Source organism: Eurosta solidaginis, chromosome 5 (assembly GCF_040869045.1).
Source record: "Eurosta solidaginis isolate ZX-2024a chromosome 5, ASM4086904v1, whole genome shotgun sequence".
NCBI classification, from domain to species: Eukaryota; Metazoa; Arthropoda; class Insecta; order Diptera; family Tephritidae; genus Eurosta; species Eurosta solidaginis.
In genome coordinates, this window is record NC_090323.1 from 22,970,435 (window position 1) to 22,998,028 (window position 27,594).

The 27,594-nt window shown below is 34.2% G+C and overlaps 1 protein-coding gene and 1 long non-coding RNA gene across 5 annotated transcripts in view; one reads left to right on the plus strand and one right to left on the minus strand.

The window, feature by feature from the left end:
- LOC137252482 (uncharacterized) overlaps positions 1-27,594 on the plus strand; it is a 613,814-nt gene that overhangs the window by 491,832 nt on the left and 94,388 nt on the right. The window lies entirely within an intron of this gene.
- Positions 211-27,594, minus strand: part of Pka-C3 (Protein kinase, cAMP-dependent, catalytic subunit 3) — a 133,693-nt gene continuing 106,309 nt past the window's right edge. For all 4 annotated transcript variants that reach the window (XM_067788249.1, XM_067788248.1, XM_067788247.1 and 1 more), the window contains 2 exons: positions 13,538-13,615; positions 211-462 (listed from right to left, as the gene is read on the minus strand). In XM_067788249.1, the coding sequence (XP_067644350.1) occupies positions 337-462; positions 13,538-13,615 (204 nt within the window). In that variant the 3' untranslated portion in view covers positions 211-336. The remainder of the gene's footprint in view (positions 463-13,537; positions 13,616-27,594) is intronic.

Sequence of the window (27,594 nt, forward strand, 5' to 3'; positions counted from 1 at the left end):
GTAGATCTGCCACACCCTCAAGATGAACATTTGCCAAATGTATTTTCAAAAAATTTTCCCACAACTGACGCCAGTCAATCAATAAGCAAACCATAACAAATTAGAGTAGCTAAAAATTTTATTTTTTTATTTCAAAATTTGTACAATAATAGATTGTTATTGCTGGTTTTTCATGATTCATGTATTTTAACTGCAAAATTAAATAACATATTTATTTTGTTTACTATAATTTTTATTTAATTTTTTTATTTTTGTTATTATAATAATTAACATTATTAGGTAGGTAATAAATAATTTTTTAAATACAAACTATAAAACTAATTAATTACATAATTATTAAAAATCATTAAACAATTGCAAATCTCTTTGGTCTACTGCTCTGGCGGGTTTCCAATCCTTTTCGGCATAATCATCAAAATTGCTCGTATCGCCGTCGGATTGTACATCGGGTATTATCGGTGGCTGCAATTAAAAATTAAATAAAAATAAATTAGCTATAAAAATTACTATGTAAAGAAAATTAAATAAATAATGGGACAATAAAATAATTTTGCTGAAAGTTAAACATTCATATATGTATATAAAAAAAAAAAAAAAAAAAAAAAAAAAACATAAATTGTACTGTTCGAAATTAGGTTATGTACACGAAATGTGAGCAGTCAAATGGTGAAAGTTGTTGGCAATTTTCTAGATCGTTTGTAATATTTGTTTGCTAGTATATTTTGCCACTACATACGAAATCAGCTGTAGCGTCAAAATGTCAGCTGTTGATAGCCACTAGGTATGGCGATCCAGGGATACCGGTGTTTTTTAAGTCCCGCAAATACCGGTTAAACTTTAATCCCAGAATATGGAAAAAAGCATTTTCGTATCCATTTCAATAAATTAAAAGTTGTTTCTTAAATATTTCCCTTTTAGGAGCAAAACAAGCATTACATTAGCTTACGAAGAAACAAAAAAATCTGTGGCAAGATATTTGCTAATGGTTTCTAAAGTTTTTTGTTGCACAGAGCCTAAATATGAAGTCAGATTTTCCAAATTTGTTCAAGTTTTCAAGATATGTCTAAAATTGCAAAAAACGCCTTTTCTGCTATATTAGAGGCCGACAAAAGTGAAAATAAATTTTATAAACAGAAACAGAACTATACTTTCTCGAAGTTTTCAACGTGGTGCACATGAATCTGAAATTTTGACCTTTGACCTCGAATTACTTTTTTAGCTTAAATGGAATAGATGGGGAATTTTTTATGGTAAACTAAAGGTCCTCACCAAAATTTGGCTTTTTCGTAATTTTTGTTATCTTCATTGCCTAATGAATTTCCTTTTTTATTATAAGCTTTTATTTACTTTCTTTCACTTGGCTGTTGATTTGTATTCACAAGGGAATAAAAGCCTAAGTCCTCAAGAAATCAGGTAACTTCGCTTTGTTTGCGTATGCAACAAACGTAGAAGTTGGGCTGTTATCGCTAAATGTTGCATACTTTTTGTTGCATACTTTTCTGCGCACTTGATTTTGTTTTACAGATTTTTGGCGATGGAACAGAGCAGAGATCTGCAATAAGCAGTTGCAAACTGAACGCGACATAGGCAACGTCACAATAAAATATGCTTTTAAGTTAGTTAACACTCGAATAGCAGAACTTGACTGTTAAAAGTTGACTTCGAAGAAACCTTGTAATGTTGATGCATTAAAAGAAATGGATACGACGAGAGACGTTACAAATAACTAAGTAAAGATTACACAACTAATTTAAACAACATTTTACCCCACTAAAAATTTAAAAAAATTCATACTTAAATTAAATTTGAGGAAAAAGCTTTTCTAAGAACAAGCTTCTATTACTTGTTAATAAAACCAACTAAAAAGTAAAAAATAAAATTTAAGAAAAAAACTTTTTTAAAAATTAGCTTTTATTATTGGTTAATAAAATTAACTAAAAAGTTAAAAATAAATTTAGTTGTATTTTTGCGATCAGTTCGATTATGTACATGTATTTTTGAGTAGGCTAGTCTGATCTAATATTTCCTGGTACAAATAGAGATTTATTTTACCTTTCGCCCGACGTTGAAAATAGTGTAGCCCCTGAAGAGGCTGAAATATTCAGCGAAACGTCGGGCGAAAGGTAAAATAAATCTCTATTTGTACCAGGAAATATTAGATCAGACTAGCCTACTCAAAAATACATGTATATAAAAATAAATTGACTGTAAACTATAACACTTTATAATACTATGTTCAAACAGAAAAATAAATTGAGGAAATTTCGATTTGAATTGAGTGATGTTCATACAACTCGATTTAGCTTACACAATAATAATTTGATAGCTGGTTGGCTCATCTCTACAGCAAGAACATACCTTTGTTCAGACTGTCAAAATGTGCGTGTTGGTATTAGGCGAATGAAATGGAATGAAAACATAAAACTTTGAAATTTTTGTGTGTTGTAAGAAAATCTCTTCAATGTTTTGGTTTCATTTTGAGTTTGCCATCTTCTTTTGACAATCCCTACTCCAGTGAAATGAAAGACATAAAATCAGCTGATGAGATGAGCCAACCATATAGTTCAGCCATGCGTAACTGACGTTTAAATATACTCAATAATACACTTTACAATGTTGCATTTGCAGTTTGAAACAATTTATTACGCAATATTTTTTAAATTGGCAATTTATTATTACAATTTATTATATGACAAATTGCGTAATAAATTGCCCAAATAGTATAAATTGCCAATTTGGTGTGTGTTTGAACCTAGTATAAGTTCATTGTAACCTTTAACAATAATTAGGCTTTTTTGTCTGCGACGCTTTTCATTAGAACAATTAGGACTGTGATATAAACTGTAATATTTAATAATTTAGGTGTAAAGTTTTAATGTTAAAAATATATAATTATGTACAATATGGAATTTTTTTGTCGCAGACGAAAAAGCCTAATTATCGTTAAAGGTTACAATGAACTTATAATAAAGTGTTATATTTCTTTAGAGTCAATTTATTTTTTACATTTTAGTTAATTTTATTAACCAATAATAAAAGCTTATTTTTAAAAAAGTGTTTTTTTTCTTTAATTTTAATTATATTTTGTTTTGTACTGACAGTTGCTGATTTGCTTTTCAAGGTTGAAAAAAAAAAAATACTTCGGTTTTTGATGCTGCGTATTTGCAATGGCGTAGCAAATATGCTAGACCGTTCGCACAAAATCCTCAACTCCTTTAATATTAAGTTAAGGGTTGATAAATTTGAAATATATTGGCATTGAAAATTAATAAGAAGCATTTCGAAAATCGGCGCAAATTATGATTTTCCATGCAATGGTCGTACTATGGACTTTGTCATTGTACTTCAAAGCCAGGTTTTTATTCGCCACACGTAAGCAAAATGCGTTTAAGCACTACCGATCATGGCTACCAACGTGCCAAATATGAAATATACACTCAAAAAACTTCCTTAGAAAGTAAACATTGGAGGGACTTTTTGGCAAATATATTTTTTGGTAAATTTATTATATGAATTTTTATAATAATGAAGAAAATGTCGATGCATAAAAGATAGGTTGTTCTTTTGTTTTTAAAAAAAATTATAATAGGGGAGTTGAGGATTTTATGCAAATGGTCTAGCATCATTGCATTTGCAAACTGGTGTAGTATATTTACACAATATACCAACAAAATATTCGGCTTTTGTTTTTGCTACTTCATTGCAAATATGCATATCAAATTATGTAGTATATTTTCTCAACATAGAATAGCAAATAAGCAACTTTCGATCCAAAACAAACGGTGTAAAGAAAAAATTGAAAATTAAAAAAGTTGTTCACGATCCGTACCTTTTTTTGCTATTGTAAAGTTTCCAATACCAAATGCACAAAACTCTGAACTGCCTTATTGTTTTAAGAAGAAATTCCTATGGTGGAAAATCATTCCCATTTTGGAAAAAAAAATGTTGAGGTTAGAATTGATATTTGTGTCACAGATTTACAGATCGGTATCTATAACCGAAATTTTATTGCATAACGCTTTATTTCTGAACTTGGTTCTTGACCTCAACTTTTTTTCATAAAGGCCCCATCTCAGCTCAAAAGGTGCTCCCACTTTTATTTTAGAACACATAGATGTTTTATTATCAGATAAGATAGTCAAGGAGTAGCACTAAAGGCAGTTTCTAAAAAATGTCAACCTCCATACTTTTTTAGCCACCACTGTTTAGCGTAAAAATATTTAATAATTTTTTTCTAATAACGACGCTATCAAAGAACAAGAACAAAATTTTTATGGCTAACGCACGTGTGGTGTTTTTGGCAGCAATAATTGCTAAAATCAAATTGAAAGTTTATTGTTGATAATCTCAAAAATGTATCTAAATGTTTACACACGACATTTGAAGATAACGAAAATATAAGATTTTTTTTATGTGCATTGCTGCAAAATGTTTTCTTTGTGGAAAAAAAGTGAAACCAAAAAATTTAACAGACAAAATTTATATATATAATAATACAGAAAATAAATAAGCTTTTTTCTTACTCAAATGTCATTGATTTATTGTTGTTGCACTAGCAACATTGAGCTGTCAATGCGCAAGGAACCGTAACCCTATCAACCTACGCGAAATTGTTGAAAAATCTAGACATCGGGTAAAATAAAACACAAATTAATGCAATATTTTGTGCCTTATTGACAAGTTAAATATTGAAAAATTAGTAAAGCTTAATAAAATGACCCTATGAAAAGAATTGCTGGCTCTGCAAAGTATTAAACAGGATTAGAATATTTTATCAATATTTGGCTTATCAATTGCTTTTTTTTTTTTTTTTGAATATTTGGTTATGGTTTTGATCGCGTTGCATATCACGATGGATATGTACTTGCAATTCAATTCCGATGACAGTTGAGATCAATTTGTACCTAGACCAGGGGTGCCCTCAAGAGCTTCGTACAGTTACGGAAAACTATTCGGTATTAACCTACGTGTCATGTAACTGCCGCAACTGAGATTCAGAAAAGCAAGCAATGAACGGTATTGCTACAAGCTTAGAAAATAATGTATCGATTTCCAAGCAAAAAATGTATCAGGTACTATCAACAATATGTAACTGGTCAAGAAGTTCAGTACTCGGGATCGACCAAGAAAAAACTAAACTGGTCCTCTTCACATGAAAGTACAAACGACGAACATCATACCAACCCAAATTTGCAGCATAATACTGGCTTTTTAGCGTCTAAGAGTCATTGTGGGTAGGAAACTACTCAGAAGTAGGAATATAGATAGCCATAGCACGTAAAGAAAGTAGCAGCCGCGTTGTTTTCCTGTAAAAGAGAAATGTGTATCCCATAGGAATTTTTCATATACATTGGATCTATACAGCCCTTATGATCCATTATGAACCCAATTCGACGTTCTGGTTTGATGGCCGGTACTTACAAAGGCTGCAAAACTCAGAAAATTAATAAAATGTCCAGAGGACGTCGGAGCTCTGCATTAGTGGCGCTTTTGACTCAACTCTTGCTTGCACCTACCACCACTGCATTTGTTGACAAAGAAGATAGCAGCTATAGAAACTGGCAGTTGGTATAATGGACGAAGTGGTCATGCTACGATTTCGAGCATCAATACCCCAATTTCAGTCCCAATTCTCACTGGTGTTTGCTCTCCTATCAGCATGCTTATAAGAAACTACACAGTGTGCATTACTCACATCAGAAGCGTGGGCAAATAATCAACGTACTGTTAACCATGACTCTAAGCTTGATGGGTCGTCGGGGGTTGGGTCGTTTCACCAGGCCCAGAACTAGAGATCTCCTTTCGCATTTCCGACCATTGTAACGTAGGGATATTGAATGCAACTGTAGAGCTGACGAGCTGGTTAGTAGAGGTACGACCGCCCATTACCTTCCAGAAATTTATCCACTTGGTATACCTGTAGCCTCTTTCAAATTGCTTGTGAGGGCAACACTAAAAAGAAGGCAAATATTAAGTATATTGGAACAAAAAAATTACACTGAAGATGGCACAACATCGGTATCCGTTTGTCTCCAAACCAAATTTGACAAGAGATAACGGAAAATAGTTCCAATATACGCCAATCATCCACTTTGACAGGGTAAACATACTGCGGATAGCGCTTGCTACATGCGAGTCATTAAAGATGATTTGGCCTTCCTATAATAAGAGACGCACTAACACTTTTGTAACCACGAATAAGTCGCTGTTATCGTTTCAGATAAGTGTTCTTACTGGGCATTGTTTGAGAGGTTTTCACGCTGTTAAGATACGCATCGTGCACGGGAGCTGCTCGAGCTGTATTGAGGCTGCGGAAAGCATGCAGTATCTGCTGCGGCACTCTCCGACACTAAGTAGAATTAGGTTGCCTGCCCTCGGTCAACGGATTTTTAATGATCTTGCGGAGATATCTAAACTCGAAATAAAGGCAATAGTTAAATTTATTTGACTCCCAAGATCTGATTTGATCCGAGGTAGCTAGTACAGCAAGGGTTGCAGCCCGTTTTGCGCATCCCAGTGGCCCTATTAGTGACCTGTGTCAAGCTAGGAAAATTATTTCTCGGTCAAGCCTTTTCAATTTAACCTTACTTAAGCATCGAAATCAGGGTTGACAAGAACTCTGATAATCATTTTTAATTGCATTTAGAATTCCTACTGCTTGCTTTTTGGTTGCTCTAGCCCATAAAAAGTGCAACACTCCAGACTAAGTATAAATATTTTCTACTGAGATACGAAAAATAGAAGGTCCACCTCCCTTTTCTATATAGCATGGATAAATCTCCGAATTTGTTAGCCTAATTTGGTATTTTTAAGTGGGAAACTGGGCGAAAGTACAGGCAAACGGCCAGACTAAATAAAGATTAATATCCATAACTGACAGGGTATATCACTGACATATTGTGGTGCGGTTAAGGACACATTTTTACAAAGAAAACAAGCAAAAAATAAAAATAAAAAATTTTCTAGCCGGAACTGAAACCTGCGTCTGCTTGAACAAAAACAAAATACTAATCTTAGCTATAGAACACAATCGAGTTTACCCTACTCAATATTTCAACTCAATGGGAATCAGCTAGCTAATGCAGATTAACGCGCTGTATGTCAAGTCTGTAAGACTCTTCCAAACTCAGCTAATTGCATATGACGCCTATGAAAAACGTTGATATTTGCAATTTCTAAATTTACTTAGACTGTTGAGTAAAATAAATTGCAAATTTTCACCAAAAAATGTGTTTGTTAAGTATATTAATAGCGTTTATTTTGCTTTAAAATTGATTGCTCCGGCGAATACAAATTAATCAAAACACTTGCATCTTAAATAATTTAGCCGTAACTTTTTCAAAACATTTCGCTACACAACATTTAATGAAAAATCGAAAAAAGTCCACAAATGCTTTAAACTGATATTCTAATAAAAAAGAAAGTGTGGGTTTTTATTTTAAGAAAATAAATTTTAAGAAATTTTTGGTAATCCATCGTTTTACAGTTGATTTCTTTTAACTGTTAAGCATGTTGTTTAAAATTTGAGATTTTTTAAGTGAAGCGTGAAAACTTTGTGATTTATAGCAATTTAATTTGTGTCTACCTTATGGCTGCGTTTATTTATATTAGCGGAATAAAAATGAAAATTTTGACAACAAAAATGTAAAAACATTTATTATTTTAGTATAATTAAAATTTGTTCGCAAAAACTATTTACAAAAGTCATTAAGCCATATGCAGCTGTGTGACGTTTATATGGAAAATTTGCATGCACAGTGGGGAGTAATGGTGAGTGGTTGGTGATTTAATTGTTTTTATCTTTTTCCGGAAAATATTGTTTTTGTATCTTAAAATAGCAAACAAAATATGTTTGTTTACGTTTGATGAGGTTTTAGGACTTGAAAATTCGAATTTAAAATTTTTTCTTTTTTTCAAAATTAGTCTCAAGCATATTTTTTGTAAACCTGACTTTAATTTATTATATGCGAATTTGAAAAAGTTGGAAAATATACTATGAAAAGTTGCTTAGAAGCAATATTTTCATGGTCGTAATGGTAACACAGGAGAACTTAAAAGAAGTAAGGAAGGTTAAGTTCGGGTGTAACCGAACATTACATACTCAGTTGAGAGCTATGGTGACAACACAAGGGAAAATAAGCATGTAGGAAAATGAGCCGAGGGAAACCCTGGAATGTGTTTGTATGACATGTGTATCAAATGAAAGGCATTAAAGAGTATTTTATGAGGGAGTGAGCCTTAGTTCTATAGGTGGACGCCTGTTCGAATATCGCCATAAAGGTGGACCAGGGGTGACCCTAGAATTTGTTTGTACGATATGGGTATCAAATTAAAGGTATTAATGAGGGTTTTAAAAGGGAGTGGTGGTAGTTGTATAGGTGGTCGCCTTTTCGAGACATCGCCATAAAGGTGGACCAGGGGTGACTCTAGAATGCGTTTGTACAATATGGGTATCATTAGTATAGAATTATGGCATTTTTTTCATTTTTCGTAATTTTCTATATCGAAAAAGTGGGCGTGGTCATAGACGGATTTCGTTCATTTTTTATACCAAGATAAAGTGAGTTCAGATAAGTACGTGAACTAAGTTCAGTAAAGATATGTCGATTTTTGCTCAAGTTATCGTGTTAACGGCCATGCGGAAGGACAGACGGACGACTGTGTATAAAAACTGGGCGTGGCTTCAACCGATTTCGCCCATTTTCCAAAAGGATTGGTAACTTTTTGTTCGACTTATGGCATTATTTTGTTGCACCATATCATTACTGGAGTTGAATGTTGACATAATTTACTTATATACTGTAAAGATATAAAAATTTTTGTTAAAATTTTAATCAAAAAAAAATTTTTTTTAAAAGTGGGCGTGGTCCTCCTCCGATTTTGCTAATTTTTATTAAGCGTACATATAGTAATAGGAGAAACGTTCCTGCCAAATTTCATCATGATATCTTCAACGACTGCCAAATTATAGCTTGCAAAATTTTTAAATTACCTTCTTTTAAAAGTGGGCGGTGCCACGCCCATTGTCCAAAATTTTACTAACTTTCTATTCTGCGTCATCAGTTCAACTCACCTACCAAGTTTCATCGCTTTATCTGTCTTTGGTAATGAATTATTGCACTTTTTCAATAGCGATCTGAGATGAGTGTTCAGGAACCTACATACCAAATTTCATCAAGATACCTCAAAATTTACTCGAGTTATCGTGTTAACGGAAACTAATTTGAAAAACTTTAGAAAAATATTCAAAATTTTCATTCAAGCTTAAATATTTTTAGACGTTATGATATAAGTTTAAAATTTTTTTTTTTTTAAGTTTTCTACATTTTTATTAAAGTATAAGAAAAGTGTTAATTTTTTTTTTTTTCAAAACATAACAAAGTTATATGTTTTGAAATAAAAAATTGAATGTTGTTCTTAAAGGCCGAACTGGCCGGCCCGTGAGGACCTCTTCTCTCAATTTTTTCTCATTCTTCTTCATCTCTTATTGCCAGTCCCGGAGGGTGGTATGTATTTTGTTCCAGTCCCATTCCGAGTCTCAGTCCCAGTCCCACTCCGAGTCTCAGTCTCAGTCCCAGTCCTAGTCCTAATCCCAGACCCAGTCCGTCTCTGGTATACTTCCCGGAAAAAAGCATCGTAAATACTAATATAGGCAAATTTATATACGAAATTTCAGGCAAATCGAATAGGACGTATATAAATAGGTATGTGGGTATTATTAATTCTTGTCTTTATTTCGGCTTCGCATGTATATTTATCAGTTCTGCCAGGTTGGTGCGACTAAATCGAATATCACAATGAACTTTAGAGCTCTCAGAAACAGCTTTCATTTGATATCCATAATACACACACATTCTAGGGGTATACGGGTCCATGTTTTGGCCTATATCTCGAGACCGTAGTCACCCAGCGGTCTAAAACTTACTCTGTACTAAAGCATACATCAACAACTTCAATTTGATACCCATAATGTAAAAACGCATCCTAGTGTTACCCTGATCCACGGTTTGGCCTATATCTTGAGACCCTAGTCACCAATACGTATGAGAACTACCCTGTACTAAAGCACTCATCAACATCTTCAATTTGATACCCAAAATGTAAAAATATTGTCTAGGCGTTCACGGGCCCACGTTTGGCCATATTGTGTAAACACATTCTAGGGGTACCCGGGTCCACGTATTGGGCTATATCTCGAGACCCAAGCCTCCCAGTTTTATGAAAATTATCCTGCACTATAGCACTCATCAACAGCTTCCATTTGATATCCATATTGTATAAGCACATTCTAGGGGTACCCGGGTCCACGTTTTGGGTTATATCTCGAGACCCTAACCTCCCAGTTGTATGGAAATTTTCCTGCACTATAGCACTCATCAACAGCTTCCATTTGATATCCATATTGTATAAGCACATTCTAGGGGTACCCGGGTCCACGTTTTGGGTTATATCTCGAGACCCTAACCTCCCAGTTGTATGGAAATTATCCTACACTATAGCAGTCATCAACAGCTTTCATTTGATATCCATATTGTATAAACACATTCTAGGAGTACCCGGATCCACATTTTCGCTCATATCTCGACACCCTAGTCACCCAGGAGTATGAAAATTATCCTATACTATCGCACTCATCGACAGCTTTCATTTGGTATCCATATTGTATAAACACATTCTAGGGGTACCCGGGTCCACGTTTTGGGCTATATCTCGAGACCCTCGCTTCCCAGTTGTATGAAAATTATCCTGTACTATAGCACTCATCAACAGCTTTCATTTGATATCCATATTGTATAAACACATTCTAGGGGTACCCGGGTCCACGTTTTGGGCTATATCTCGAGACCCTAGTCATCCAGGGGTATGAAGATTATCCTGTACTATAGCACTCATCAACAGCTTTCGTTTGATATCCATATTGTATAAACACATTTTAGGGGTACCCGGGTCCACGTTTTGATCTCAAAACCCTAGGCACGTAGCGAAAAAAAGGTAGACGTTGGCCGATTCTCAGACCTACTCAATATGCTCACAAAATTTCATGAGAATCGTTTCGGAGGAGTTTAGCCTCTAAAACCGTGACAGAAGAATTTTATATATTAGATTTTAAAAAAATTATTTCGGAAAATTTAAATTTTTCATTGTATCATAGTTATTAAAATAAAATTTAAAAATGTGAAATTAAACTTTTACTCAATATATTTTTGAAGAACTTTATAAAAAAAACTTTTTCCCCGGAACATAATTTTCAAAATTAAATAAAAGGTATGAAAGCAAGTAAGATGAGAAATCTTTGATTTTTCAGAATTTTTATTAATTTTTATATAACTTCGTTGCTCTGAAAAAAATTTTTTTTCGAGTTATTTTTCAAGTTTTCGTAAAACAAAAACCTATTCAGCTTTTTCATAATATTACTAAAATTGTGTGAGCAATAAACATGGTTTTAAAAGTTTTTTTTTAACTTTTATTTAAAAATTAAAAAAAAGTATATGTTCAAATTTATTAAAAAAGTTAAAATTTTAAAAAAATTTTTTTTATATAAATTTTTATTTGTTGTTCATTTGAATAAGAATAAAAATATTAAATTTTTTGTTAATTTTTTAAATGTATAGGAAAATTTTTTAAACTTAGAACTTGAATTTTTTTTTTATAATTAAAAGCTAACATTAATAACAATAATACTAAAAAGATGTAAAATTTCTGAGAAAACAAATTTCAATAATTCTGTTTTTTTAGTAACCGAGAACTTATTTTTTAATGGCAGCGTTTTCTGAAAAAAATAAAAATAAATTTCAAAAAAAAAAAAAAATTCAAAATCTATTTTCTCCTGCCCCCTGTGCTTTTGGCTGAAGGTATTCACGTCAGCGGGCATTATTTGTGTGGGTTGTGAGCAAATGCTGAGACAAATTATTTTCTATGAAAATTTACACCACAAAAATTTTCTTTTATGACATAAGATTTTGGAAAAAAAAACACAAAGATTTCAATACCTACATAAATTGCAAATTTGTTGTGGTTTTTATTTTTGCATACATGTGTACGAATGCATGTACATACTATTAAAAATATGAAACTAAAATTAAATTTTTTTTAAACATAGTTTTTTGCAAATTTTTTTTATGAATAAAACCGTGAACTGAATTGAATGAATATTTTGGCAATAGTGAAGGTAAAAGTTATTTAGGTATACATATCTAACTTACGTATACACGTAGTATTAGGGTGGAGCGTGAACAAAAAAGAAAATATGAAAAATTTATTTGTGTTAATTAAGCGAGTATTGCCCTCATTGCTTTTTAGATGTATGAAAACATTTATTTGAAGCAAGTTTCAATTTATTTAAAAATTTTGAAAAAATTTAAACAACGTGTCATCAGGACTGACAATGCGACAGCTGTTTCGATTATACCTTGTAAATCTCTGCAAAACTTTTTCTCCCGGGAGTATGATATACTTGTGCAAAGAATCAACTATGCAAAGAAGACAACAACTAAGGCTGTATGTGTTTGTAACAGTTCAAGCATTGCATGAGTGCTGGTTCGAATCCTACTCTTTTTAGAAAGGGCTTTGAAGAGTTTTGCAAGGTATACCCGAAACAGCTGTCCGTCCTTATGTCTCGTTGTTGCAGTTTTTCTCAAATTATTAAATACATGAAAAATTAATGTTTTTGTTAAAAAAAAAATATTGTTTACCCAACTTCGAAAGGGCTACATTAATTTTCGATTTTCAATTTTAGCATTATTTTATTGTAAAAAAACTTTTTTGGTTTAGTAAGCGGGGATTGCCTTTTATTGCATTCATGTATTTCTAAATTTAATTTATTATTATTTAAGAATTCATGAGCTTAACACCGGCTTATAACAATTGCATATTCAATTATTATATTTTTCTAAGAGAAACTGAAAACAAAGAGAGAAACATTTACTGGTATATTGCGATGGTGCCATTTCGAAAACCGCCACGAATTCATCTTCAGGCATTTTCGTAGTGTTATCAAAGGTTTTTCCGAGATTCGAACCGCGAATCACACGGTAAAACTGCAGTTGCCTAGGCTATCTTGCCTGTATTTGTTTCCTGGCTTAATTCAGTTTATCTCATTTCTACACTAACAAGATAATTGAGACATTCTGCCTCTATAATTTGTGTGTTATATAGATTTTTTTTTTGGAAAGTAAAGTGAATATTCAATTATTATAAGCCGGTGTTAAACTCATGAATTCTTAAATAATAAGTATAAATTGAACACACCATTAAACAAACCAATATTTAGTTTATTATTTATATTTTTTCCCAAATTATGAAATATTTTTTTTTTTTTTTGTAAATTGAGAATAAAAATAATAAGATAAATGTGAAAAGATGATTCTTTTAAACGAAAATAATATCTTTGCATTGTGACTCAAGGCAGTTGATTACTTTGAATTTGTAAAACAAAAAGTTGTTGTTTTAAATTTTTTTAAGGTCAATTTTTTCCGTTCCTCCTTAATAACGCTACAAGTATATAATAAGTCAATAATATGTTAAGCTTTCCGCTTACCTTTAATTTTTTGTTGTAGACGTCATTCCAATTTAAGTGCTTAAACCATCGATGTCGCTTCACGTCATCAGCACCATTCTGTTGCGCCAAAATATAGCCCAATGGCAAGGCGAAACAAATCGCACACCGGCAGAAATTGAGATTCACATTGTGGATTTTTTTGTGTTTAAAAAGTATTTTTATTTTTTTTATTTTTTTTTTTTTAGTTATTGAAGTATTTTGTCAATAAATCGTTTGTTTTTGTTGTGCGCACGTACGTGTTTGCCATTTGTTAGAATTAGAATCCCATTCGAAGGTGTTGAAGAAAGCAAACATGAAAATAGAATAAAAAGAACAAACAAATAAATATATTAAAACAAAGTGGTCGCATTATTTGTTGGTATGAATTGATTATATAACTAATCGATAAACATAAATATGTTTACATAGTAAAATCATAGGCCAAATTAAACATGTGAAATCAATTTTTAAACACATTTACATTTTGTTTGTATATCTTAAACATAAACATAATTAATGCCAAAAATAGATGTACAGAAGTTCTGCATGCTGGGTGTCCGATTACCGCCAGTTCGGAGGAACGTGGCTCAACATCATAGTAGCACCGTGAATCTTGAGCTACCACGAAACGCGGTTAGACTTCGCTTTGCCAAATATTTCCTTTAAACCTTCAATTTCAAAAAGCTATCCATGCTGTAGAGCTAAATACAACTGAGGAAGTGCAATCCAACCTATGTTCATTCTTTATTTTTTTAATTCCTGGCTTCAAAGATTCAATAAGCTTTAGTTAGGCTTCTGTGAGCCTATTGTAGTTTCTCTTTTTCTCAAAAGAGCACCGCAATCATTAACTATAAGCATAACTACAAAGTGATCAGCTCCTAAGTTTATTCCTCTAAGAGGTTTTGTGTATATTTCAAAACATATGGGATCCAATGAAATCAGCATAAGTTGAACATAATTGAAGTAATATAATATAAACAGAAAACATTTCAAAGAGGCATATACACGAACAAACAAACACCGCGTTGGAATTTTTATTCGAACCTCGCAAAATTATATACGAAATATCCATAGGTAGTAAACGCGAGCAGAAAAACAGGAAATAAATCACCAGGAGGTAAACAAATTCGAATCACAGACCTCTACCTGCCAACGAATCATACACAGCCATAAACCAAACACCATCTTAACAAGCGCGCTTCACGAGAACACACGAACTGGCCTGTGAAAAACGCAAGGCGTATTTAAACGAACAGTTCCGTATCATGAAAGTCTATAAACACATACAACTAAACACATCACAATAGAACGAAATTGACCACTTAACTTGGAACAATGCCAAAAACACTTTGCCCCAAATAGTTGATAAGAAATGATGGAAAATCAAAGTAATCCCCACGCTTAAATTAGGCCTCGGCAGTAACAGCAGATGTAGCAAGTGCAGACTGCAGGACGAAACAGTTAAGCACGTGTTGTGTTCATGTCCTACGCTCGCAAAGTCAAGGCTTCAGCTACTAAAGGCGGCAGAGTTGTTAGATCTCGAGGCAGGTATTAAGTAATGTCATAAAAACTTCTAGTATTTGCCAAGAGGGCGGAGTTATTTTATAACATAAGTCCCGGTATCAAATTGGAGCAATTTCCGTTTGGTGGTCAATCAAATTCTGGTAACAATATGGACACATTCAGCGTATGGGCGGTCTATATTAATTGGCCAGTTCCACCGAACCTAATTCTAACTCTTACCTTGTCGGAAAAATCAACAGCTAAGGATTTCTCATATAACCTCAAAACCCGACGCCTTCTCTTTATAATCTATGCATTGACAGTTGCGATTGCCTTCGTTCCTGCATGCATGTTTGTGTGCAGTTTTCGATATCTCGTCATTACTTTGTCGTTGTTGCAGCAGCATTCGTTTAATAGTGGCGAGAGAAAGACTTGTACAGTTATATATTATTCTTGATAGCATTCGCCATAATGTAAAGCAGGAAAGGTCTTAGCAGAAAAAATTGCCTTACAGTAAATAGAAACCTGATTGCACATCTTAAGTGACCTAGAAGAGATGTCTGGTCTTATCGAAACAAGAGTTGCGCAGTTACTTGAACTTATGAATAGCCGAGGACACCATCCAAACACTGGCGCGCTGAAATACTTAAGTGTTTTAACTTCTGTAACAACAACACCAACAACAAAGGGCTTCAGTAGCCAAACCAACTCTCCCATTGCAACAAAAACTGTGCCTAAAAGCGAAGCGCGAGGACGAAGACGCTCAAAATGATTTCAGTCGACACCGCAGTTTAGAAGCAGGGGAAGGGGGAGAACTCCACTGAGTTCGGAGAGTCAGGTGGAGGAAAACTTGACCTCCCTAGGTGCTCGCAATTGGCGTCAGCTAGCGCGAAATAGATATAGCTGGCGTTACTTGTTACAAAATGACAAAAATTTCGCAGGCTGTTAAGCGTCAATTAATGATGAAGAATATAGTTTTACTTGGGAGCCATAAAGTTTCAAGAGCCTCCGATTTCTACGGATGCACCAATATTGTAATACAAATTCCATTTTGCACCCAAACTGTAAGATAAGCCTTACTGCAAACATATTCCGGGAAAGAAGATAGAACGATCTCCTAATCAACCCTCGTTGTACTATGCTTTCTCGCAACCTATATCAGTTAAGCTTTATATTTATACATTAAACGCAATTAATAAATATACATAAAATAATAAACAGCGCTCATATCACTGTGTTTTAGGCACAGTTGGGCATAGTGCACTTAATTTTCAATTACACTACCAACAATTTTTTAGTGGTGTACAAACATGATTGTTAGTTGCCGTTTCCGCACAGTGTATTACTTTCATGATCTAGAAAATATTAATTAAAAAAGTATATTATTGAATTTCAAAAATTCTTTTGAAATTCTATTTAGAAATACATAATTAAGTGAAAAAATAAAAAACAAGGAAATTTGAACTAAGTTGAATCGACTAATGTAGCTTTATTTGGAAGCATGTCAATTGGGAAAAAGTTTTAACTCGACTTTTTGTCATTGAATGTGAAAGTTTAAGTTGCTGGCCTGCTGTGAGTTATACTTCAATTGCTAAAATATAATATCGTGTTTATTTTCGGAGGTATGCTAATTTTAGTAGATATACATTTTTGCGATTTTAATTGAACAGGAATTAGTTTTTCATGTAATAGTGGGATAATGTTAAATTAAGTAATTTTTTTTTAATTTTTTGACTTTATAAGACCAGCAATCTCGTTATCCGCCTTTATCCGATTTAATTTTTATCTAAACTTGTTTGCTACTATTCGTAAAACTAAAATAGTACAACTTTAGCTGCAGGAAAATGCAGGTTTTCATGTAATATTTTGTTTTCAGGAAATATGGCAATTTCAAGGGACGAACTTTTCGAGATTCTGTATAAGTAAAGTGACGCAAAAGAAAGAATGACAGCTCAAAGTTGAATCCAATAAAAAAAGCAGTTTCAAAATTTGTGAGTGGAAAAGTTGCGGACCTATTTTAAAAGAAGAATAGATGACCAGTGATATCTTTTACGGAGGCTATCCATCAGTCAAAAAGGAAAAAGTTATCACATTTGATAAGAAATTCAAAAGAAGAGTTGGCTTTTGGAATTGCTTCTAGCTTGAGGTTATCAGGTCAGCGATATGCAGCATTAATGGTAGAAACCATCACAAAAAATTCAGCAACTAAAATATAACATGACGTTATTCGTCCAGCATCAGTGTTAGTTAAATATACTCCAGAAAAGGTGGTAGCTCTATACACAAAGCGAAAGTTTACAGTAAAAACGTATTTAGAAATACGATCTGGGGCTAAACAAAGACATGATGACGTTTACACATCATATGAATTCCTTAGAAAAGAAAAAAATGCATGCTATCCTCCAAAGGAATCGATTCTTATAACTGATTTGTCAGCGGAAGTCCACCTGCAAGCGTTGATGGACAAAACTCTTGAAGGAACGGAAACAAAGATTGTTGAAGAGAGAAAAAAAAAGATATATAAAGAAGACAAGGGGTTATTAGTGGATCTTCCAAAACAAAGCTTTGGGACGACCAATTATAGCAACACAGCCGGACGTTTTTTCCAATGCCCTTCAAATGCTGCGGAAATAACGGGAGTTGACGAAAATTTAATTAATCGATTTGCTGTCATACTTCAAACTATGTCATCTGATCTCGGCATTGATTCCGAAGCATTTCGAAAGTATGCCATTTTGACCACAAAAATGTTTGTAGATTTGTACCCATGGTATTACATGCCATCGAGCATTCACAAAATTTTGATTAATGGGGCAGACATTATTAATAAAGCAGTACTTCTAACAGCAAAGCTCTCAGAGGAAGCACTGGAGAGTAGAAATAAAGATTGTAAGAGCTACAGGCGAAATATTACAAGAAAGATGTCTCGTAAATGTACAATGGAAGATTTATTCAATATATTATTTTTGTCGTCCAATCCTCTAATATACTCTATTTCAGAAAAGAACTGAAATGAGTTTAAGGCAAATGGGGCATTCGATAAAAAAGTACTTACACTATTGTCAAACCCAGAAGCGAATTTTGATCACGGCTCCGATATCTCAGATCTAGATTAAGAGTTCGACTCCAGTTTCAGCTTAGATTTTTTATCGACTTAGATTTTTTGATTTTGATTACATTTATTTAATTTTAATTTAACTTTTATTTATTCTTCACGATAATACGTTTTCTCTAATGAATTTTTCTAACTTTGATATAATCTTTCTTGATTTAAATTTATTTAGCTCAATAAAAACGTAAAAAGTGGTGAAATAATAATAAATGTTTACAAATAATATATTTATTTTATGTAAAGGCCTGAGTTGTTGAGTAGAGCTAGAAAACTTAATTATTTATTCCAGTCGTGACTTTATATCAGCTAGATTGATGATATATCACACTGTGTGCCGGGTTGAACAAAATATGTAGGTGCGCCACTAAATTTTTAGTGATATATAGAATTAAAAATTGTGTGCACTGTGCTCATCTATGATTTTAAAACATATTTAAAATATAAAAATATTTATTATAAACAAATTATTGCCAAATAAATAGGCAACAACAAATTTAACACCAACAGCAATAAACACCCATTAAAAAAATAATAATTTATTTTTAATTTTCGTGAATATGAACGCCACGCCTGCAAAGTATTGTGCCAACTGTTCCTGCCTTTTTCTTTGATTACGCTTCCATTTGGCCTTCGCGCTTGCTGCTAACAGTCATAGCAAATCTTAACTAAAAAGTCTCAGTAGCAGTTTTTTGCACATTGAAAATCATTAAAGCTGCTTGGCTTTCAAAAATAGCCATCTAAATGTATGAATGTGTGTTACTTTGTTTTTTTTTTTATTTTTTTTTTTCCAATTTTCGTGGTTGAAAAGATGCATATTGGGATCTCATATGTTTCATGCTGCGTTTTTATTCAATGTTTGCCATATGTTGGCTCTTATACACAAACACACACACACACACACACTGATGTTGCGGCTATAATAATATTTCGAGTTATAATTTGATTATGATTGCACAAATTTTTGGTGTTGAATTAATTGGACGTCGAATTTAACGAGAGTCATCATGATGCATTATGCATTATGGTTTGTAAATCAAAAGAAAGTTGCACAAAATACAGCGGGGCCAAAGTAAATCACAAAATCGAAAGATGAGACCATCTTAAATCTCTTTCTTTGGGCCTACTTAATATTTTATGTCGACAGAACTCCGAGAAACACATTCAATTATCGGTTTTGTGTTAGATTTGTTTGACAGCGTAAAAGTTAAAATTAATTTTAAACGATTTTCCGTTATCCATTGTGCATATATATCAGTGATTGACGCTCCATAGCTCAATTGAGCCAGACTAGGGCTGATCACATTCAACACGGCGTCTACAGACCACAACCACATAAAGCAAAGCTTGACGACAACCGTAGTCAAGCATTGGCTTCTTGATTACTTTGAAAGCGGCAGCCACCAATTTAAATTATAGCAAACAGTAGCGAAAAATTTAGAAAAAAATATTAATTGTGTTTAAAAAATGTCCAAAATAATGATTTTTGCTTTTATTATCTGTTATTTACTTCTATTTTGGTTTTTATTGCCAAATAAAAAGGACGCCATTCGCTGTCGCTTCCCAAAAATAGAATTAGGTTTAATCTGGCTACAACGGCTTTCGTGATTGATTGTCGTGCTGCTCTGTCGCGCCCAAAATAACGACGCTCATAAGAACATGTGTACAAATAATATGACAGATGTGGCGGCTACACCGCCGTCGTGAATGAAGTCAGCCCTACTTGCTTAATACGTATTCTTATGCGGCAGTTACCCACGAACGTACGTAGAAAAAACGTGTCAGCTGACACGACCTATCTTATGAGTATGCAATGTAAACGAAAACTCACCGACGTGCAACGCCCGTACGTACGTAGCCCGGAACGTAGAAATCAAAACAATTTTGATTTTTTCCGTAAGAACGTGTCAGCTGATCGCTCTCTCACTAGACAGAGTTGCCTAGTAAACTTTTGTGCGCTAATTTTTGACCATTTGCAATTTTATGCAAAAACGCCTAATTAAAGTTTCAAAAATTATGGAAATAATTCGAAATAATTATGTAAAAGTGCTGATTATAAATATTTAATCTATTTATACTTATTTAATATGTATTCTGGCCTTTTACAATATCAAAAATTAAATTGGAAAAAGTTGATGTTTCCATAAGCATACATGCAAAATGGTCAATGGCAATAGTGCTTATTTGTAAACAATAAACACACAAATATGTTATGTACATGTACACAGACGTACACATTGATTCCTACGGGCTTGAGAGTTCGGTCAAACGTGCTTCGTACGACAAACGTCCTTACGTACGGCACACGTCGGTGGGTAACTGCCGCATTACTCTCCATCGTTCAGTCGTTAGCGAGACAGCCATAGTGTACCTATACAAGTGTGTCAACTAAGCGATAAACGTCAAAACTACAAACAGCCTCGCTCACCTGATGCAAATCTCAGGTCTAGAGTTGCATTTTTCGTACGCAAGAGTACTTCAAACTGAGTTGCATTTAATAGTTTAATAAAACTTTGTAGTATTTACACATGAAATAGTTGCATATATTTCCGCGGAAATAAGAATACTGGAAGATTTGTAGCCTGCAACGATGCGTAAACATACGGAAAGCAAAATTTATTTAAATTAAAGTCGAAATACAAAGCGTCACACGTGTAACATGGAATATTTTCATTTCTAAGGCTGTTTACACAAATGCATAAGGGCAAAATTATATAAACGCTTTGGTCGCTTCAAAGCAATGATACCGTACGGCGTTTCATTGTTTTTCGTACGGCGTTGTCAAAGCGTAGGCACGCAACCAAAGCATTTATGTAAATTTTTCGATACTTCGCCCGACAAATGAATTAATGAATGCAACACAGCCAAAGCGTCTATGTAAATCCGCCTTAATTTTTGTAGCTGTGAAAGTCTCATGCAAATAAAATGGTGCTGTAAGTGCAAACAAATCAAACTCCTATATGACACTACTTTATCTCCAGCTCACCGGGAAGTTACTATAAAATCGATTCCCCTCGTTTTGCAAGGATTTGTAGTTATCTCACTTAGCGCGCTAACTACCGGAATTTGGTTTTCTGTAGATTGTATTGTCACCAAGCCTCGAACTGCGTGCCAAGTTTCAAGTCTCTAGGTCACCGGGAAGTTAGTTAAAAATGGATTGAAAAATTCCCAAATCAAAACTAATTTTCTTAACATCTCGATCCATGCACCATCTAGCGAAATTTTTTTGATCAAATATTGCATTGCCACCGGGTTCTGACTCACGCCCAAGTTCCAAGTCTCTAGCTCACAGGGAAGTTACCTAAAAATCGATCGCAAAATTCCCTGCGTTTCTTCAGGGATTTTCGTTTATCTCGATTCGTCTGCCACCTGGCGGCATTCTGTTTTCCACGAATTGTAGTGCCATCGACTCGCAAACTATGTGCTAAGTTTCAAGTCTCTGGATCACCGGGAAGTTAGTTAAAATTCGATCGTAAAATTTCCATTTTAAAATAAACTTTCTGCATATCTCGACCCGTGCGCCACCTATCGGATTTTTTTTTCACTTGCATTGTAATTTCTCCCAGATCTGAACTATGATCTAAGTATCAAGTGTCTAGCTCAACGGGAGGTTACCTAAAAATACTTTTCCGTGGGTCAAAAATTCGTATGAAAATGAGGGGACAAACATGAATGCGACTTAATATAAAGGTATAATATAAAAACCCACGAAATACAAGAAAAAATACAAAGTAGTTCATTAAAAACAAACAAGACAGTTTGTATTTCGATAGGGTTTTTTGACATTAGGCCGTTTTTTCTTTATTTTTTCTGACAAATGAAAATTTTGTTTTTAGTTTCAATATTTTGTGCATAAAAACACGACTAAATTCAAAGTGTAAATTGTGTGTGCAAATGAGTTTTCAATAAGTGTACCTTTTTCAGTTTTTCATTGTTAAGGAATTGCCCTCCAGATTCTTGTGTTACACAAATATAGTAAACTTGGGTACAGAAATTCAAAGTAAAAAGTTTTTCACAATAATTAGAAAAACTCTACGTTTTCTCTGCTTTTTACACTTAAAGGAGTAACCCTCCGTAATAAAATAAACTTTTAATGAAATTAAATAACTCTGAACTGAACACTTTTCGCCATGATCTAAAATTAAAATGCTTTGGAACAGGAGCAACACTTTTGTGACTACATAAACCCTGTTTCAATCTTTTGCGTCTCTGCACAGAACCATATTTGACCGTTTTCAACCGAAACAACAATGGCAACCCAGATTTTCCCGTTATACTCACTTAAGCGAGTGCCTGTCAGAAAGAAGTCAACACATTTTTACTTGTACACTATGGAGACAGCAACGAATAAACACTACGCATGGCTGTCGCACCAGTGTTAAGATTGCCTGTAAGAAATACTATCATGGTGAAATGCAAAAGTAAGAAGGCCTTTCATAATAGACATATTGTTCAAAGATGTTTTGGTTTGGGCTTTTTTCCTTTTTGAATATGTTAAAGTAATAATATTTCAAATCAATGTGAATTTTTCATTTAATTAAGTATTTTAAAAAAGTTGTATCAGTTTAGGTTAGGATGAACTGGCCGGTCCATGAGGACCTCACATAAACTAATGAGTCTGTAGTGTTATCAGTAGTTTATTTAACGACCAAACTGAAAATACCTATTAAAAAGGAAGACATATGTTACAAGATAACTCCGTATTTTTGTTTTGTTTGTTTTTTTTTGTTGGAGGGTTGAAAAATGCCTAATGCACCATAATTGCTGCCGTCGAAGCAGCCGTGTGCCACTAAAAAACAGCCCTGTCTTGGAACCGTTGCCCACCCTGGTACCACTTTCGCATTACTTCAGGGTGGGGTTCCATATTTACTTAATTTTTTAAGAGCCTACTGTTACTATTTGGTCTAAGTGTCGATTTAATCGCCACTGCTTCGCCTGCGCTCCCTCTCAGCCTCCATCAGGCGTGCCATGACTATAAATGCCATTTTGCTCACTGCAGTCCAGCATTCCTTCCTGTTGCACATTTGTGATGCTAAATTTCTCGTGGTAGGTTCCGCCCCAAAAACTATGCAAGATGAGTCTTTCCTCGTGAAAACGGCGTCAGTGGAACATGACGTTTTCTGCGTTTTCTAACTCCGTGGTACATATTGGGCAAAGAAGATCTTCCTCTATCCTACGCTTCACTCTTTGAAACCACCATGTCCACTCAGTATCTGCGTGAGATGGTAGTTCAGTTCACCGTGCTTCCGCTAATTCCATTGAGCTACGTCCCAAACTAACGTGAAGGTCCAAAGCCCTTTACTCGACGCCTCCCACCGTTCTTGCCACTTGGCTATTGTTTTTGTCCTTGCTTTTTTCTTGGCTTCTTCAGATGAGCGCTCTTGGCAAATACTAGAAGCCTTCTAAGATCTATAACACTTGCTGCTTCCAGATCTGACAGCTGTGCCACTCCTAATAGCTGGAGTCTTAGCCGGGCAAGCGCAGGGTACGAGCACAAAACGTGCTCGATCGCGTACTCCTTCAAGTCGCACTTTCTACATATGCTATTACTGACTAAGCCTAGGTTAAAGGCATGTGACGCCAGAAGATAATGCATAATTGTTGCGAAATCCATCGATTTTTTGAGTTGACCTGAAATAACTGACACATCCGTAGATGTGAACTTATATATGAACTTAAGAAAACTTGAAATTTGTTTGCCTTATAACTCGTTTTTTTTTTAATCTGGCCCCATTGTGCGAAGTACACATTTACTAATTTGGTATGTGAATGAGTTGGTAATTTTAATTTGTTTTATTATATCGAAAAATTGTTTACACAATATTTTAATAAAGTTTTGTTTTAGTGCAAGTTTTTTGTTTTTGCTTAATTTTATATGAAAATAAACAAAGTCACAGACATATTAAGTAAATAATGCCAAAATATTGCACATTGAGCTAATCTAGTGCTTAATTTTACTTGTGGGTTCTGCTCTGGTGCTAAGAAACAAACAAGAGAATTCATTTGAAAATAAAAGAAAGTGTTTAATGAAAACAAGGTGACCAGCTGCTATGCACGCGTGGGTTACTAAACGAGAAGAAAGCGTTAACCTGTAAGTGTCTATCAGGGTCAGCTATGAACCCTAAATAATGATATCACAAATAAATTTAAACTAAAAGTGTTTTTTGTTTTTAAGTAGAAAAGGAATAATAGCTTAACATATCACAAGAAGTTTAGTAATCATGAAAATCGCAAACAGAAACAAAACTGTCAGTTCAAAAAAGAGTTAGTTGGAATGCTAAAATGGTCGAAATGTGCGATATGCAGGATAAAGACGGCAAATTTAAAAGGCGTGTGAACTTAACTGGTTGCTAGACATAGACTGAATTTTTTATCGGGATAGTCATGCCATTAAATTTAAAATCATAAAAAAGCACTTATTTAGATTGACATGAGAAAAAAGCTCTGTTGTTGTTGATGTAGCAATGCTTCATCCCATCCAATAGGCGCGGCCGATCACAAATTGTCATCAATATCCTCTAACGGGAGTCCAAGGAAACTTGCTGTTTCAATAGCCGTGGACCATAATGAAAGCGGTGTTAGAGACGTTGGTTCCACATTACAATTGAATAGATGGTTGATGTCACGTGGGGACACATTGCAAGCAGGACATACATTTTGTTTATTTGGATATGTAAGAGTTTAACCTATTAAAGTACTCAAATCGAAGTTGTGTTAGAGTGACGTTCGTCTCCTTGGGGAGAGTGCGTTCCTCTTCTGCGAGTTTTTTTATTTAAAGACCGGGTTCGCCAAGAAATTTCCGGCATAGAGGCCCGACGCCTGTTTGTGGATATCACTGAGGACCTGCTTGTGCTTTTTTGCTTCATACGGCTGTGTACTCAGGTGCCGTATTTCTTCATAATGCTTACGGAGATGGCCCCTTATGCCGTGGGGAGGGGGGGGAGTAGCCTCATCAATCAGATGTCTGTTGGGATGCTCAGGTTTCTACTGGGCGACCAAATCGGGGACGCGTTGCATGCAATCGGCCGGTCAATTGCTTTGTAAGTGGTAATGAGGGGTAAAGGACGGATCACTTTTATGCTGTTTAGGCATCATTTAGGCTGCCGAAAGATGCTAATTTAATTACTCAGTTTAAAAAGCGACTTCAGGCTTCTGAAAACTTATCTTGACTGTAAGTTATATAGAAATTGCAGGTCCGCAGGTCCTTTTCCGGAAGAGTCTTTTGTTTAAGCAATATCTCCAGTCGCCGGATTCTACTAAAGATGACCTAGGACCGTCATTTGTACGAAGGAAGTTTTTTCGGGTTTGCTCCTTGATAGTCTCATAATCTGGGATAAATGTGGTCATGTCCAGCAACTTCAGAGATTTGCACTGGGAGTCTAAGTTCATATGCCTTAATTTGCTATGGTGGTAATCCAGCTATAAGTGCAGTGCAGCTTAATGATCTTGCCGAGTTTTGTTACTTAACCGCAGCGCTTTACTTGACGCGATATAAATTCAGAAAGCGGTTATTTTTTTGAAATTAGTAAATTTCTTGGAATGCGTTATTTTTTTCGACTAGGTTAGCTACTACTTTTTTGAACCGGTAACTTTTATTTGAACCGATGCCTTTATATTTGAAATGGCTACTCTTTTTGACGAACCATTCACCGAACCAGTTCCTATGTTTTTGAAACGGTTGCTCTTTTTGAGCCGATTACTTTTTGCGAACCATTCACTTTTTTGGAACTGGTTAATTTTTGCAGAGCGGTAATGCTTTTAAAGCGATTACTTTTTTAAAACCGCTTACATTTTCGAAATCGCTTCATATTTAAGAACTAGTGACTTTCTTGGAATCGATTACCTTTTAAAAGTGATTCGTTTTGTTGTGTTGATTTTCCGTCAGGGTGATGGCGTTGCGCCACCAATGTCATTTTTTGTTATCGAAAACGCCGAAACCGGGTTGTCTCCGAACCAAATTTGGCAAAGGATGATGAAAAAATCGCTACAATGTACATCATTGAAAAGTGGGTACGTTATTCGAATCGGTTTCTTTTTTAGAAATAGTGACTTTATCTATTTAAAACTGGAGACTCTCAGAATCGGTTACCATTTTAGAACTGGAGTTTTTCTTGAAATCGGTTACTGTTGTGGAACTGCTAACTTGCTCGGAAGGGATTACTTTTTAAGAACTGGTGACTTTTACGGAACCAGTTATTTTTTGAGAACTGGTAACTTTCTTGAAATCAATTACTACCTCAGAGTTGGTGACTTTCTTGAAATCAGTCACTTATTTACAACTTTCTACGATTCTTCCTCAGAGTTGGTGACTTTCTTGAAATCGGTCACTTATTTAGAACTAATAACTTTCTACGATTCTACATTGGTTCCTATTTTAAAAGAGCTTCAGTGTATCGGATTTTTTTTTTTTAATTGGTGACGTTTCTGATAACTTTTTAGAACTGCTAACTTTCTTGGAATTGGTTCCTTTTTTAGAACTGGTGATTTTCTTAAAATGTGTTACTTTCTTAGAACTGATTACTTTCTTGAAATCGGTTACTTTTTTAGAACTGCTAATTTTCTACAAACCGTTAATCTTTATAGAACTGGTGATTTTCTAAGAATCTTTCATCTTTTTAGAACTGCTGACATTTCCATAGAACTGTTATTTTTTAGAACTGGAGACTAGAACCTTTACAATATTGGATTTGTAAGCTTTGTAATAAGCTTTGAACTTTCGAAACCTATTACTATTTTAGCACTGGTGAGATTTTGAAGCCGGAATCCGTTACTATTTCAGAACTGGTAACTTAAACATTTAACTATAAAGAATTTGAATGAGCCAGTCTTTGCCTTAGATCTTAAAACGAAACAAAATTACCAAAAACGTCAGCAAGTAATGTTCTACCTGTTTTTTAAAAAGTTGGTAACATAAAGAAAATCTATGATTCGTCATAGAAATCTTACGGCTACACCTGGGAACCAAAAGAACTGCTAAAAGTCCAGTGTTGCTAAGCTCTTGAAGCACGCCTATAAGTATTCCACACAATTTGGATCAAAAAACATATAGTGTACTAGTATCTACCTAATGGTGTATAAAGGAACAGCAACAAAAAAGGCAATACTAAGAGACCAATTGCAAAGTATGCAACATGGCATGCATATGACTGAATAGATAAATGCATCTGTCTTTGCACTAGTTGAAGTTTTCGAGTGCAGTACTCAGCTCCCGAGAAGCTAGCTTTTGAAGAAGTGAAATTCAGAAACATGTCCCAGTAACCATCGCCGTTTGTGAATTTTGTAAATTTAGTAATATTTCTAAGATTTTTGTTAAGGACAGTTTTGTGACTTTTAGTTTTTGGACTCAGAATAAAAAATAGAAAACAATTTTAAAGTGGCATAAAGCTACTGAAGAATGTTTCGTGAACTTGAAGCCGTACTAGGACTGCAAGAAAATATAAGCACG